At 41.4% G+C, this 13,691-nt stretch overlaps 1 protein-coding gene across 3 annotated transcripts in view; it reads left to right on the top strand.

Moving 5' to 3' along the window:
- Prom1 (prominin 1) overlaps positions 1-13,691 on the top strand; it is a 70,205-nt gene that overhangs the window by 16,352 nt on the left and 40,162 nt on the right. For all 3 annotated transcript variants that reach the window (XM_042674737.1, XM_042674735.1, XM_042674736.1), the window contains 2 exons: positions 3,839-3,894; positions 9,943-10,148. In XM_042674737.1, the coding sequence (XP_042530671.1) occupies positions 3,839-3,894; positions 9,943-10,148 (262 nt within the window). The remainder of the gene's footprint in view (positions 1-3,838; positions 3,895-9,942; positions 10,149-13,691) is intronic.

Here is a 13,691-nt window from a genome sequence, read left to right as displayed (position 1 = left end):
CTAAACAGCCCACAAGTGTGCCTTTAAAAAAGTGTATAGTAAACTGGGTGCTGGTGATTCGTACCTGTAATCTAGCTACTCAGGAGGCTGAGAGCTGAGGATCAAGGTTCAAAGCCTGCCTAGGCAGAAAAGCCCATGACACTCATCTCCAATAAACTAGCAAAAAAGCTGGAAGTGGAGTTGTGGTTCAAGTGGTAGAGTGCTAGCCTTGAACAAAAGAAGCTCAGGGACAGCACCCAGGCCCTAAGTTCAAGCTCCAGGACCGTTGTGTGAATACACACACACACACACACACACACACACACACACACACACACACGCAAAGCATGGTTTTCTCTTGTCATAGATACTATTTTAACTCACTTCCGTTGTATAAAAAGGGTTTGGTTTTACGTCAAACACTAGGTAGTGAATGTGATATTTGCAGGTCTTGAGTTACAATACAATGTCTACAGCCCGATTTCCTATTTGCTGTCAGAACAGATCATCTCCACTTTGTTGAGTCAATGTGACTGGAAACATTTGCATGTGATGAGCTGGCCTTCCAACTTTTGTAATTGATAAGAGAGAGGTAAGCCAAGCCAAGCTATACAATATCACTAGACATTTCTGACTTGGTTTAATGTAATGAGATGTTTTCCTGTGAAGAGGAGAGGAAATTTCATTGTAGAGCAATGAACTAGGAACTTTGAAAGCAGAAAATCCTGATCCAGGCAGGAAAGCTTGGAGTGAGCTGCAGTGAAGGAACGAGGTTTGTGTCAGCTGTTGGGGAAGTGCTGGCAGCCATGAGAACCAGGAGCCATGGAAATGTTTATATCTGCACCAGCTGGCCCTGCATCTTGATTTACAGCTGCTCCTCTCTCAAAGAGAGCTGCCTGCATCTGGAAGCTGGTGCTGCCAGCCCATCTTACAGGCCATTTTTGTGCACAGAACTCTTGGATGGTACCAGAATCCTAAGCCAAATCAGCCTTAAGCACCATCGATGCATGTTGCCAGGGTAGTATTATGCTGAAAGCCTGGAGTGCTTTGGTGGTAGAAGTGTGTTCGCGTCAGTGGTGTAAGTGGGTTATGAACATATGTTTTCTACATCAGGAAAATCCAGAGGAAAGTGGAAGTTTATTTTAATTTTGTTTAGTTTTTGGTAGTAAAATTTCTGAAGGATTACAGACATAGGTCAGGGTGTGGGTGACTATCAAAACGTTGTAGCCGTGTGGCTGAAAAGCAGGACAGAAGGAGGGTTTATGTGAGTTTTACTGTACTGTATTTTAAAGTGATTTTTTGGTGGGTTTAAATTCTTTTTTCATATGTGCTCAGGACTTCAGGTGTTGAGTGAAAATGGCTTTTGAAATTGTAGCTTATGTTAGCACCATTCTCTTGTCTTGGCCAAACCTTTGTCTGTACAGGTCATCTCTGTGTATGCATTCTCTTGAGGACAAAAAATGAATTTGTTTTCATTGTTTGCTCAGTCAGAGATGGCAGGATGGACTACAGACAGAGAAAATATCTTACTGCCTTTTCTACTGCTAATAACAAATACACATACTGCGTGCATTGTATAGAGCGGAGAAGTTTATCTGGGGCCTCGGCTCAGATGGCATCCTTGCTGGCAGAGTATGAAGGTGATGACAGCCCATCACATGGCACAAAGCAGATAGCATGCACAAGACCTGGTCAAACCAGTTTTTATATCCACAAAGGCAGAGCACATGTTGCTTTCTAAAGGTCCTTCCTGTCTCTGTCTCTCTGTCTCTCTGTCTCTCTGTCTCTCTCTCTTTCTCATAATGGAGATTAAACCTTCATGTGAGTTGTCTAGAGGACAAATCATATACAGACCATAGCAAGAAGCACGGTATAAACAACAACCACTACTACTACTACTAATTGTAATAATAATAGAATCTCCACTGGGTACACTTTGTTTTAATCAGGGTAAGTAATACCAGTTGCTATAACAAAGAAGCTCACATCTCAATAAAACCAGTTTATTGCTCAATCCAGTGCAAAGGAACAAGGGGTAGGGTGATGGTCTGATAATGGGTATGCCATGTCCTCCTGGACTACAAGAATTCTTCATATTTGGGACCTTCCATATTGGTCAAGGACATGACAAAATGAGTAACCATAAAGGGTCGTGTGGGAGGTTAGAGACCAGGCTTTTAGAAGGGCTGTGCATATGCCTGGAACGTTCACATTCTGCTGGCCAGAACGCATGTCTGACGTGCCCCCCCCCCCCCATCCCAGCTCCAAGGAGGCTTGGGAGCAACGTTGTAAGCTTCAAGGAAGAAGAGACAATACATGGATACTCTTGAGTGCTCATAGTCTATGCCCCTTGAAAGATGCTCATGTTGATCTAGTATGTTGCATATCAGGCGCTGTGCGGAACCTGTTACTGGAGCAGAATACCTTTGCTTATCCTCGTATGTATAATGCCAGTGCCTCGGGGAGTTAACACTTGGAGGCTGTCTCGATTTGTCTTTAAGTAGTTGCACAAAGGGATTTCAGTCTAACATGTCAGTTGTGAGCACAATGTGTCTTTTTTTATTGTGAGAATACTGTACAGAGTCGTTACAATTACATGGGCAAGATAACGAGTACATTTCTTATCAAGCATTGTTGCCTCCTCTTTGTTTCCCATCCCCACAGTGTGTCTTGATTAGTGTTACCCCTTTCCTCTCAAATCAAGTACAAGACAAGGATGTCCACTCTCTCTACTCAGACTCAAAATATAGAACTGGAATTATTAGCCAGAGCAATAAAGCAAGAAAAAGAAAGAAAAGGGATCCAAAATAGGGAAGAGAGAAGCCAAACTATCCCTATTGGCAGATGATATGATCCTATATCTAAAGGACCCTAGCTCAACACTCATAATTACCTTTGGCCAAGTAGCAAGATTGAAGGCCAATCATCCCATGAAATTCAATGAGCAGCTAGAGAGGGAAACCAGGAAAGCAGATCCATTTGCAAAAGATTAGTTTTTCTGTTTTTGTTTTTAAAGGAATGGATGCTGCTTGACCAAAAAAGCAGCCTCCTACACTCTGCAGTGTTCTGTAAAGCAGTGTTCAACAACCACAATCCAGGCTGAAATCCCAGCATGGGATTTCCTTTATGGATCTTGTTCCCATTAACCTTAAGCTGCCCTTTGAGAGTAAAGACTTGAAGCAGCCCATTTGGCAGAGGAGGACTCCTGGGGCTTGTGGCAGTTGATTGCTCACTATTGTTACTACACAAATTGGTTGCAGCGTTGGTCCCCTCCCTTTTGCCTGCTCTCCTACGTTGAATTTCTTCACTATGCTAGGATTGAACCCACTGCTTCCTGAATTCTAAGTAATCTACTACGAAGCTACAGTCCCAGCTCTCCTGACTTTTTTCTTTTCTTTTCTTCTGGCAGTACTGGGGGTTGAATGCAAATCCTTGGGCTTAATTACTAAGGTGACACTTAGTGCCTGCATCATAGCCCTCCTTCTGACCCTCAGCTTGATTAAGATCCCAGATCATGATGTATGGATGCAACTACATCTATCTAGTCTATGAATAGATGATTTTCAATGCTGTTTTCCTTTTTAGTTGATAGTAAAACCTATCAGGTGGGTGTTGTGGCTCGTACCTGTCATCCTAGCTACTTGAGAGGGAAAGATCAGGAGGACTACAGTTCAGGATCATCCTAGACAAAAAGTTTCTGGGGTCCTATGTTAACCAATAGGAATAGAAGCACAAGAATGATACAGATATGTACATAGTCATTTGCAAGTATATGAAACCATACAGACTTCTGTTTTTCTAAATACATACATTTTGAATGAAAAATAATTGTACTATTTTGTGCTATTTTACCCACCAGATTCCATCAGAGAAATCCTAGAGAAGAAATCTGAGCTTTCAATTGACTATCAGAAGGTAATTTTTTTAATCAATGTATTTGTTAGTAACAATAACAAGTATGGGAGAAGTCTTGGCTGACTGAAAAAAGGAATCTTTAAGCACACATTATTTAATCTGTAACTCTAGTAGCCTTTTTTTGACAAAAGACTTTTACAGAATGTTGACTTATCTTGTAGATCCTATTTAGCAGCAGAAATTTCAAAAGTAGCCTTTGAAAGAAAATGTTTCAAGCTTTGTGCTATTTAAGAATTAAAATTTCAACGGGGTGCTGGTGGCTCACACCTATAATCCTAGCTACTAAGGAGGTTGAAATCTGAGGATCACAGTTCAAAGCCAGCCCAGGCAGGATAGTCCGTGAGACTCTTATCTCCAATAAACCACCAGAAAACTGGAAGTGGCACTGTGGCTCAAGAGGTAGAGCTCTTACCTTGAGCTGAAGAGGTGACAGATAGCTCCTAGGCCCAGAGTTCAAGCCCCACAACCACCACCAACAACAAAAAATTTCCCCAAATGAAATATTGTTACTCTTTGAGCTATGAAATATTGTTCTCTCTTTGAGAGAACTCTCTATGAAAAACTACCTGAAAAATCTTCAGAAATGGTGAGAATAGACTTTGCTTTAGAAGAGAGTTTGATTTAGGAAATAGTGTTCCTTATGTATCTCTTCTGTCTACTTGGGTTGATGAGGAAGATGGCAATGACACATTTTAGGGTCAGGACGTAAGAGTTCAAGTAAAGGTGAAGCAGGAATAAGTAGATCTGTAAGCATGTGAAGAGGATCAGAAAATATATTCACGGAGCAGAAACCCTTCCAAGAGGAAGGGAAGTGAGGCTCAATGGGGAAAGGGTAAGGAATGTTGGAAATGACAACCCAGGCTGGAAAAGTAGGTGAGAGTACAGGTTTGAAAGGGACAACAGAGGGGAAGGAGGGTGAGTGGGGAACTGATCGTGCGGTACACGTGGACAAGAAGCATCATCACTGCAGGTTTCTGCCTATGACTTAGGGAGCCACGGATGTACTGTTTGCTTCTATGACTGACCACATAGAAGAATGCCTTTTGATTTTGGTTTTTTGGGTAAATATAGAGCCCAGGAAACATAGACAAATATTGGTTGTATTGAGTAGGGGTTAGTAAGTTTTGGTTTTTGGTTTTTTTTGTTTTAATGTGCTTTAGTCCTCAGTAAGGTAAGTAAGGCACACTGCTCTTTGCTTTCTTGCTCTGAGGATGGTTGTCAAGGTAAGAAGAAGATGCATAGTGGACCATCAGTACCACAGATCTGAATGCCAGTGTTTGTGGTGCTGGTGTGATAGCAGTGTAGCCAAGTCTTGCCGAGGCCTCATCGTATTCTTCCTTTGCAACAAAGTGATACTCAAGAAAGAAGTGAACATGGAAGCCAAAGAGGAAAGCTGGTGTGGAAGCAATTTCCATCTACAACATGAATGAGGTTGAAGGAGCTCCAGTACCTCAATGGAATATTGAGTGGAGGCGTATACAGGAGAAGACTGAAGCTTAGACTTATGGGCCCAAGAGAACAAACGAGGACCAGAAAAATGATGGTGCAGAGACCCGAGGAATGATTTGTAACAATCCTAATTTCCGCAAACAGGAATCTCAGTTGTAGCATTTCTATGGTGCATCCTCAAGATCAGATGCCCAATACCATAGATACATGCTATTTCATTCAGTCTTCACAAGAGAGGCCTGTTTCTACAAGAGGTGCTGATCCACAGATCCCACGGGCAGTGCAGGTATCCAATGTGCTCTCCGGGGGAAACAGAACATGAGGATGAACCACTTCCCAGATTCCCTACATCCTGGCTGACTGTAAGCTAGATGTCCCCCACAGGAAGATTCTGTAGAAAAAGCCTCTCAGCCTGGCTCCTGTCAAGTAGTGTCTGCTTAATTAAATAAAAGGAACTATTTCTCATATTCACAGAATACAATGTTAGAGGATCACTTGAAATTGCTTTATAATGATAACCCATAAACCCGTTCCTTACACCTTAAGGAACATTTGCGTGGAAATATTAACAGCAAACCTTTCCTCCCATCTCCACTCTGCCACCTTGGTTTCCTTGTTTGGTTTCCTGGATTTGCTTCCTCATGGTTTTGGTCTTATTTCTACTCTTGCTTGGCTCTCCTCTCCGTTTAGCTGGTAGGAGGCAACATCTGCACTTAGACCTGAGTTTAACAGGAGAATGAAGAGGAAATGTTCTAGGCAAGGATGACATACAGGTGTGAGGAGGGGAGAGATAGAATGGCACTCTCTGGGCACATTTGATAGGATCACAACAAACATCTTAGAATGTCCCAGAATGATAATGAAGACTGGGGACAAGAAGCCAAGATTAGTAATATGGATCCATGTTGGGGAATGTGGATTCAAAATGGTAGGACTTCATTGACTAGTCCTAAGCAAAGGAATATCTCCATCAGAGTTCATTTCAGAGAGGATGCTTCAGAAGAGGTTGCCCTTTGCATTCTAGACTCCAGGCAGTCCCTGGTTCTCTATTTTCATGAAGCTCACATTTTGTAACTTCCCCTCTAACTCTCCTTCCCATAATGGATTAGCATGTAGACCAGGCATATCTCAAGGATCCAAATGTAGGTTCCAGACCTTGACTCTACTCAGCATACTGCTTCTCAAATGTGCATGCACATGTCATTTTCCTTGCTTGTGTTGATTCTTCTATCACTTGATTTTTTTCTGTGTGAGTTTTCTTTATTGTAGTTAATCACTCATGAGACTTTCTCTGTTTTCTTGGTGCATGCGGCCTCTGCCACACACAAACTCCTCAACTGCTTTGACTTCCACAGCCAGAAAATGTAGTCTTGGTTCTAAAGGTAAAGTTCATGTCTGTTGTCTGTTTCATGTTGCTGTGTTGTAAGTCTGTGAGTAGTGTCACTTTTGTCAGAACTTTCTTTTTCTTCCTTATTGTCCCTCCATGATGGATTTTTTTTTTTTTTGATCTTTGGACCTGAACTCTGGGCCTGGGCACTGTCCCTCAGCTCTTCAGCTCAAAGCTAGTGCTCTACTATTTGAGCCATAGCTCCCCTCCCGGCTTTTTCTGCTTATGTGGTGCTGAGGAATCAAACTCAGGGCCTCATGCATGCGAGGCAAGCACTCTACCACTGAGCCACCTTTCCATCCCCATGATGAATTTTTAGTTGTCTCTTTGATTTATGTTTGTCTATCATCTTTACTCTTCTTGTTCTTATTATCAGCATAATCTGCAAAGTGCTTGAAGAAATCGATATGTCAAAAATGGTTTATGGAGGGAGGCCATGATAGTATAAGCTTATAATCCCAGAATTTGGAGGGTAGAGGCAGGAAGATCTCAAGTTTGATGCCAACCTGAGCTAAGTAGCATGTGGCAGGACCCTTTCTGACCATATTTAGACTTTAGTATGCAAGTCAACTGGTTGAACTCAGGGCCTGGCCTCTGTCCCTTAGCTTTGTTTTTGCTCAAGGCTATGCTCTACCACTTGAGCCATAGTTCCAGTTCCAGCATTTTGCTGACTAATTGGTGGTACAGGTCTCAGCAAACTTTTCTGCCTGGGCTGGCTTCAAACCATGATCTAAGTTTCCTGAGTAGCTAGGATTACAGGCATAAGCCATTAGTGCCTGGCACTGGTGCATTTGTGTTCCTGATCCTGTTTTATATTTAGTCAGTAACATTGGGAATTGCAGGCATTTGTACTTGGAACTAAAATTAATGCATTGTAAATATTTCAAGATAACTTCTCCTGGGTTTGGATATAGGGTCTCCTGGAGGTCAGAAATTCTTTTGGTTTTGTTGTATAAGTAGTAAATAATTCAGAGTACTTGCTGAGGAATAATAGCAAAATATCTTAAGTACAGAAGAGTGTGGAATATCTGTCTGGTTTTTTCCTTCTCCAAGGAAGGATTTGAGACAGCTAATGATGCCTTCTGCACATGCAAAGAGGGCTCAGCACGTGCATGTAACAGATTGATGAGGCAAAACTGCATGACTTTTTTTTTCCTTTTTAGTATTTTTAGCTTTACTATTGTAGTAGATAATGGTCAAGTAGCATTCACGATATGACCATTTGCTCATAAGTTTACTGTTTATTTAATAGTGATCTGGGCACTGGGCTAGGTGTTTTCACATTAGTCTTCCCTTCTGTCCCTCACAGTGTGTTTAGGGGTTGGTGCTAATGGACTACTTTTCAAGTAAGGGACTCAGAGGCCCCCTATAGAGATGTAATTGACTTGAATCTCAGTGCTGTCTGCCAGGACTTCACCTCTGTTTCTGGGAATGTTATTGAATGGAGTTTGGGCCACTCCCCTCTCACATTATATCCAGAAATAAGGTCCAGAAGCAAGGAAGTAACTATTGTCTATGGCCACACCGCCTGAACACGGCCCCATCTCGTCTGATTTCAGATTGGGTCTGGTTAGTACTTGGATGCAGGGTAACAATGGGAAAATCCACTGGTCACTAGCAGATGACTGACTTGTCATATAGTTCCTTTTACCTGAAGCTGATTTAGGAGTGTTTTATGTCCATACTGATGGAAGATTCCAGACTAGTGGTTAGTGGCTGCCTTCTCTTTTCAGGTGTCCCCAGGGTAGCACACCTGATCCAATTTCCTAGTCACCAGTTTTGCCAATTTTAAGAACAAAGATTGTTATTTCCTCTGGCTCTTTTTTTTGGACACTGATTAGTTTGCCTACATGCATCTCCTGCCATATCACCCAAAGGACAGGATGGAAGAGGATAGGTGCTCTGAGGTGCCCTTGCCAGTTGCCAAACTCATGGTTATATCAGAGAATACATTATTGTAGAAGCTGAGCATCAGGTTAAGGTGAAGCAGAGCTCCAGACTCAAGACCTGCTGGCAAGATCTTCTTGTGAGATCTGTTCTCCGGGCTTGGCTGGAGGAGCAAAGCTTGCATTGCATTTTCCTCCTCAGCTTGGCATTCAAGTCCCTTGCCATGTTGCTTGTTTATTAGTCGCCAACTGCCAACCTGCAGTCTGATTGCTGTACTTTAGAAATGTGAGCAACTGAATGCAAGAATGGTGATGAGATCATGCTCTATCATCCACTTGCAGGAACCCTCATTTATGCCTCAACAGAGGCAGCAGAGGTAAGAAGAGTATGTTTAGTTGTTTAGGATTGTGCCCATTCCCATTTCCATTCAGAACCTGTATGTGACACTGGCTGCTAAGCTTAGTGCTTCACCAGGGCTCTTTCTCATGAGGTGACACACAAATGTCATCTATTAAGTGTCTCCCTGTGCTTGGTAATCTATCAGGTACTGTCTGTCTAATGGTATATTCTCTCTCATTTTTCCAAAAATCTGTAGTATTCTTCCCAGCAGATGGGTGGAAAACTGAGCGACCTCTGTTGTACTTAGTGACTTAGAAAGGCTGAGTCTGGGGCTGGGAAGGTGGCTTAGTGGTAGAGTGCTTGCCTCGCATGCATGAGGCCCTGGGTTCAATTCCTCAGCACCACGTACATAGAAAAAGCTGGAAGTGGGAACTGTGGCTCAAGAGCTCTTGCCTTGAGCTGAAGAGCTCAGGGACAGTGGCCCATGCCCAGAGTTCAAGCTCCATGACCTACAAAAAAAGAAAAAGAATAAAAAGGAAGGCTGAGCCTTTGTTCTAAATTTGATGGATTCCAAGTTCTCTTATAACTACAAACGTCACAAATTGATCCAATCCAAATGACTCCAAGTCTTTAATATCATTTCTACTTGTCTTCTCCTTCAGATTACATGTACGTGATTCATTTTGTGAATGTTCCCACCAAGATTTTTCAAAACTATTTAAGAGCTAACAGGATGTCTTTGGGGTTGAAATTAAATGATTTTTTTGGTTGTCCTGGGAATTGGAAGGAAGATAATAATCACTCAGTACCACATTCTAATAACCAGTTCTCTGCTTCAAGAACCCCAGGGAGCTTTTTTTTTTTTAATGGAAGTATATATGTACTTAGATTCAACTTACAGCAATGAAATGGGTATGGTGTGAAATGTTCTACTTGCTATGTTCGGTGCATTGCTATTTTTGTTTGTTTATGTGTTTGACTTGCAGATTGCCTACTATGAAATCGGCATTATTATATGCGCTGTCCTGGGCCTGCTGTTTGTTATTCTGATGCCTGTGGTAGGATTTTTCTTCTGTATGTGTCGCTGCTGTAACAAATGTGGGGGGAAAATGCACCAGCGGCAGAAGAAAAGCGGACGCTGTCAGAGGAAGTGCTTTGCAGTCTCCCTCCTGGTGATGTGTTTTCTTATCAGGCAAGTAGAGTCTCAGACGCCAGTTGGTTGTGTTTTAGGATGATGAGGGTGTCTGGCGTGTTAAATGTAAATTCCGTGGGTTTGTCTATTTTCGAGACAGGGTCTTGCTAGGTAGCCTCAAACTCACTATGTAGCCAAGGTGGGCCTTGAACTTGAGGCCCTCCTGCATCAGCCCCCTGAACCCTAGGATCACAAACATGTGTCAACACACCCCCCTACACCTATCCATTTAAAGCAAAACGAAACAACCACAGAAACAAAAAGAGAAAGCTCCAAGCATGGTAGCAAAGGTCTGTAGCCCTAGCTACTCAGGAGGGATGATGGGTTTCGGGCATGAAGACAGGGAGAATCTGTTTCTGAAACAAAATACAAATCGAAAGGGCCACAGTTGTGCCTCCTGTAGTACTGTGATCACCTAGCATGTGCAGGCCCTGGGTTCAAGACCCAGTACTGCAAAAACCAAAACAACAACAACAACGAACAAAATGAAAAGGAGAATAAAAGTCCCTATCCAGGATGTTTCCAAATGATGTCCCTGCAACTTTTTCCTTTGGTAACTTTTTCCTCCTTAGATACCCTGGTAGATCTTGACTTGTAGAGGGTCTTCCCTCCTGGAGTATCGCCTCCTCTGAAGTAGCTCTCTGGAGACTGACAGCATGCAGAACAGAGCTCTGGGCCTGAACTTGGGAGACAAGTCCCTCTACTCCTTGAGCCATGGCCCCCAGTCCTTTTGCTTTCTTAGTTTTTTTTTCAGACTCTGGCCTGGGTTCAAGGCTGACTCTACCACTTTGAGCCATAGCTCTACCTCCCAGCTGTGTGTGTGTGTGTGTGTGTGTGTGTGGCTGGAGATAACAGTCTCACAGACTTTTCTACCTGGGCTGCCTTTGAACCCTTATCCTCAGATCTCAGCCTCCTGAGCAGGTAGGATTACATGTGTGAGCCACTGGTGCTCTGCTTGGTCTTCCTTTTGTCTGGGCTGTCCCGAACTAGAATCTTCATGAACATTTTCTTTTTGAGAAGGTGGTGGCATTCTCTACCACCCCTAACTCTTTAGTGAGATAGATTCTCCCTAACTTTTTCTGGGACCAGTCTCAAACTGTGATTCCCTTATCTCTGCTTTACCTGTAACTGGGATTACAGGTGTGTGCCATTATGCCATTTCCAAAGTTCACCTGTTGTTGGTTCACCAGGAATGCCTATGAGATTGAGGTGTGGCCGTGCATCTCTTGTCTCTTTACCTTTCTTTTCTGTCTTTGGCAATTTCTGCTTCTCTGTTTCTGTTTGTCTCTTTCTCTTTCCGTTACTTGACTGGTCAATCTGTCTGTTTTTCTTCCTGAAAACAAATGGAGTCTGTTTCTTTATACTAGATTCCGAAAGTCCACTAGTCGATGGCAATTCCAGATGTCTTTGTCTCTTTGCTTTTTGCCTTTGAAGTGGTCTCAGGAATGCACACACTGGGCCGCTTTGGGGATTATTATCCTCTCTGGCTTTAAGAAGAATGCCAATTACAGCCCAGAGACCTGTGAGGCTCAACAGAGGCCCCTTTCTGCAAGGGGAAACTTGTATGCTTCATTCACTAAAGACCTGGCCCATAAAACCTCTGAGCATCAGAGCTGGGCTCAGAGAGGACAGGGTCATTTGGAGATAGTGCCTTTAAGTGATAGTGGCTCAGTTAACTTAATTAACTGAGTTAAATATTTTAACTTGAAGTAAATATGTATGAAAAAATGTATGCTATAATTTTAAAAAATTGTCTGACTACTTGAACAGATGTTTACATATGTAATAATCAGCTTTCATTTTATTTTTGAATGAAGCCTGTATTCTGCATTGGATTTCTCTTTTTAAATTGGACTTTTCTTTGAATGTCATATAATTATGTGGTAGTTCACTCCAAGATGATTATTTATGTAATGTTTAAAATACCAAATTTTACAAAATAAATAATAGGCTTGACTTTCATTTATTTATAAAATGAACATCACAATGTTTTTAATTCTCAAAGCTCAGATCCATTAGACTTGACTAATTTTTTCTTTTAAGGATATTTTTTCCTTTTAAGTACATTTGACTAAGATTTTAGTTTTTAAGCTTATTTTGCTGTTAAGTATATTTTAGATGGGAAAATTATTTTTATAATGCACACCTTGAATCTATAATCTACTGCATATTTGCTTACATAGTTTTTTCACTTAGGTAAAACACAAATATGAAAATCATAATTTTACATTTAAATTTAATTCAGTCAAAGTTGATACACACTTTAAGGTTGCGACAAATTTAAAACTAACAGTCCATTGAGTTTATGTATGAAGTATAAATGGCAGTATATGGTACATGAGATTTTTTTTTTTGCTTTAAATTCAGACCAAAGTTTAAGTTGTCTCCAATTTTTTCCATTCATCATAACTGTTTTGATGTCTTCCCTTTCAAACCCTCGCTAGTTTGCAAGTATCTTGAACGTCATGAGTTGGAAAAAGAGCTAAATATTGTTTGCAAGTAACCAAAGCTAGCCTAGAAGGTAAAAGATCAGAAAGGCGAAGATGTTTCTAGTAGGATTGCATGACAGGGAGAAGCATGTGAAGCTGAAGTGAAAGTAAGAGGGGCAGAATGTCAGGTAATTAGAAGACATAGACAGAATGAAAGTGTATGTTGGAGGAGTTCTCAGATACTCCTTGCAGAGCCTCTGGTTTGCACTGACAATAGTAGACACTGATAGTGTTGGGGGAGAAAAAAGATACATAGTGTATATATATATATAATATATATGTAACATATATATTATATGTGTGTGTGTGCCAGATCTGTTTTTTTTTTGTTTTTTTTTTTGTTTTTTTGTTTTTTTTGCTCACAGGTAGTGCTCTATCACTTAAGCTACACCATTCCACTTCAAGCTTTTTAATTTTTTTTGTGTGTGATTCATTGGAGATAAGAGTCCCACAGGGACTTTTCTGCCCAAGCTGATCTCGAACCACAATCCTCAGATCTCAACTTCCTGAGTAGCTAGGATTACAGATGTGAGCCACCAGCATGCAGCATGTTGAAGTAATTTTTAATGTAATTTTAAAAATTCTTTCACAACTAGGCATGGGTTGCTCACCTCTGTAATCCAAGCCTCTCAAGAGGCTGAGATCTAAAGATCACTTTTCAAAGCAGGCCCAGGAAGATAGTCCTTGAAGTATTATCTTGAATTTAAGAGCAAAAAAGCTGGACTGGAGGCTTGGTTGGATTGCTGTGAACAGAACCCTTGAGCGAGAGCTGTACTGGTTGGAGCTCTGGTACCAGCACAAAACAAAACAAAATAAACCAAAGCAAAACCTTCTTGGACAAATTGGAATGGTCCACTTGCCTTTTATTGGACTCAATTCCAAGAAGAGTTATTTAATGAGTCTAAATCTTATGATGAAATGTCAAATTGGTTTCTACTCTTGACTTCTATTCTGGTTTTTTAAAATCTCCTTATATTTCCAAATTTTGAAATCTTTTTTATGTGTTTATTTCTTTTGAGAACGCCGTAGGTGTTGAGGAAAATGCTTCCGTAGT

Source organism: Dipodomys spectabilis, unplaced genomic scaffold (genome assembly GCF_019054845.1).
Source record: "Dipodomys spectabilis isolate Male_0828 unplaced genomic scaffold, ASM1905484v1 ptg000021l, whole genome shotgun sequence".
Lineage (NCBI taxonomy): Eukaryota > Metazoa > Chordata > Mammalia > Rodentia > Heteromyidae > Dipodomys > Dipodomys spectabilis.
The sequence above is the reverse complement of the archived record's forward strand: the minus strand, read 5'-3'. Positions and strand labels throughout refer to the sequence as shown.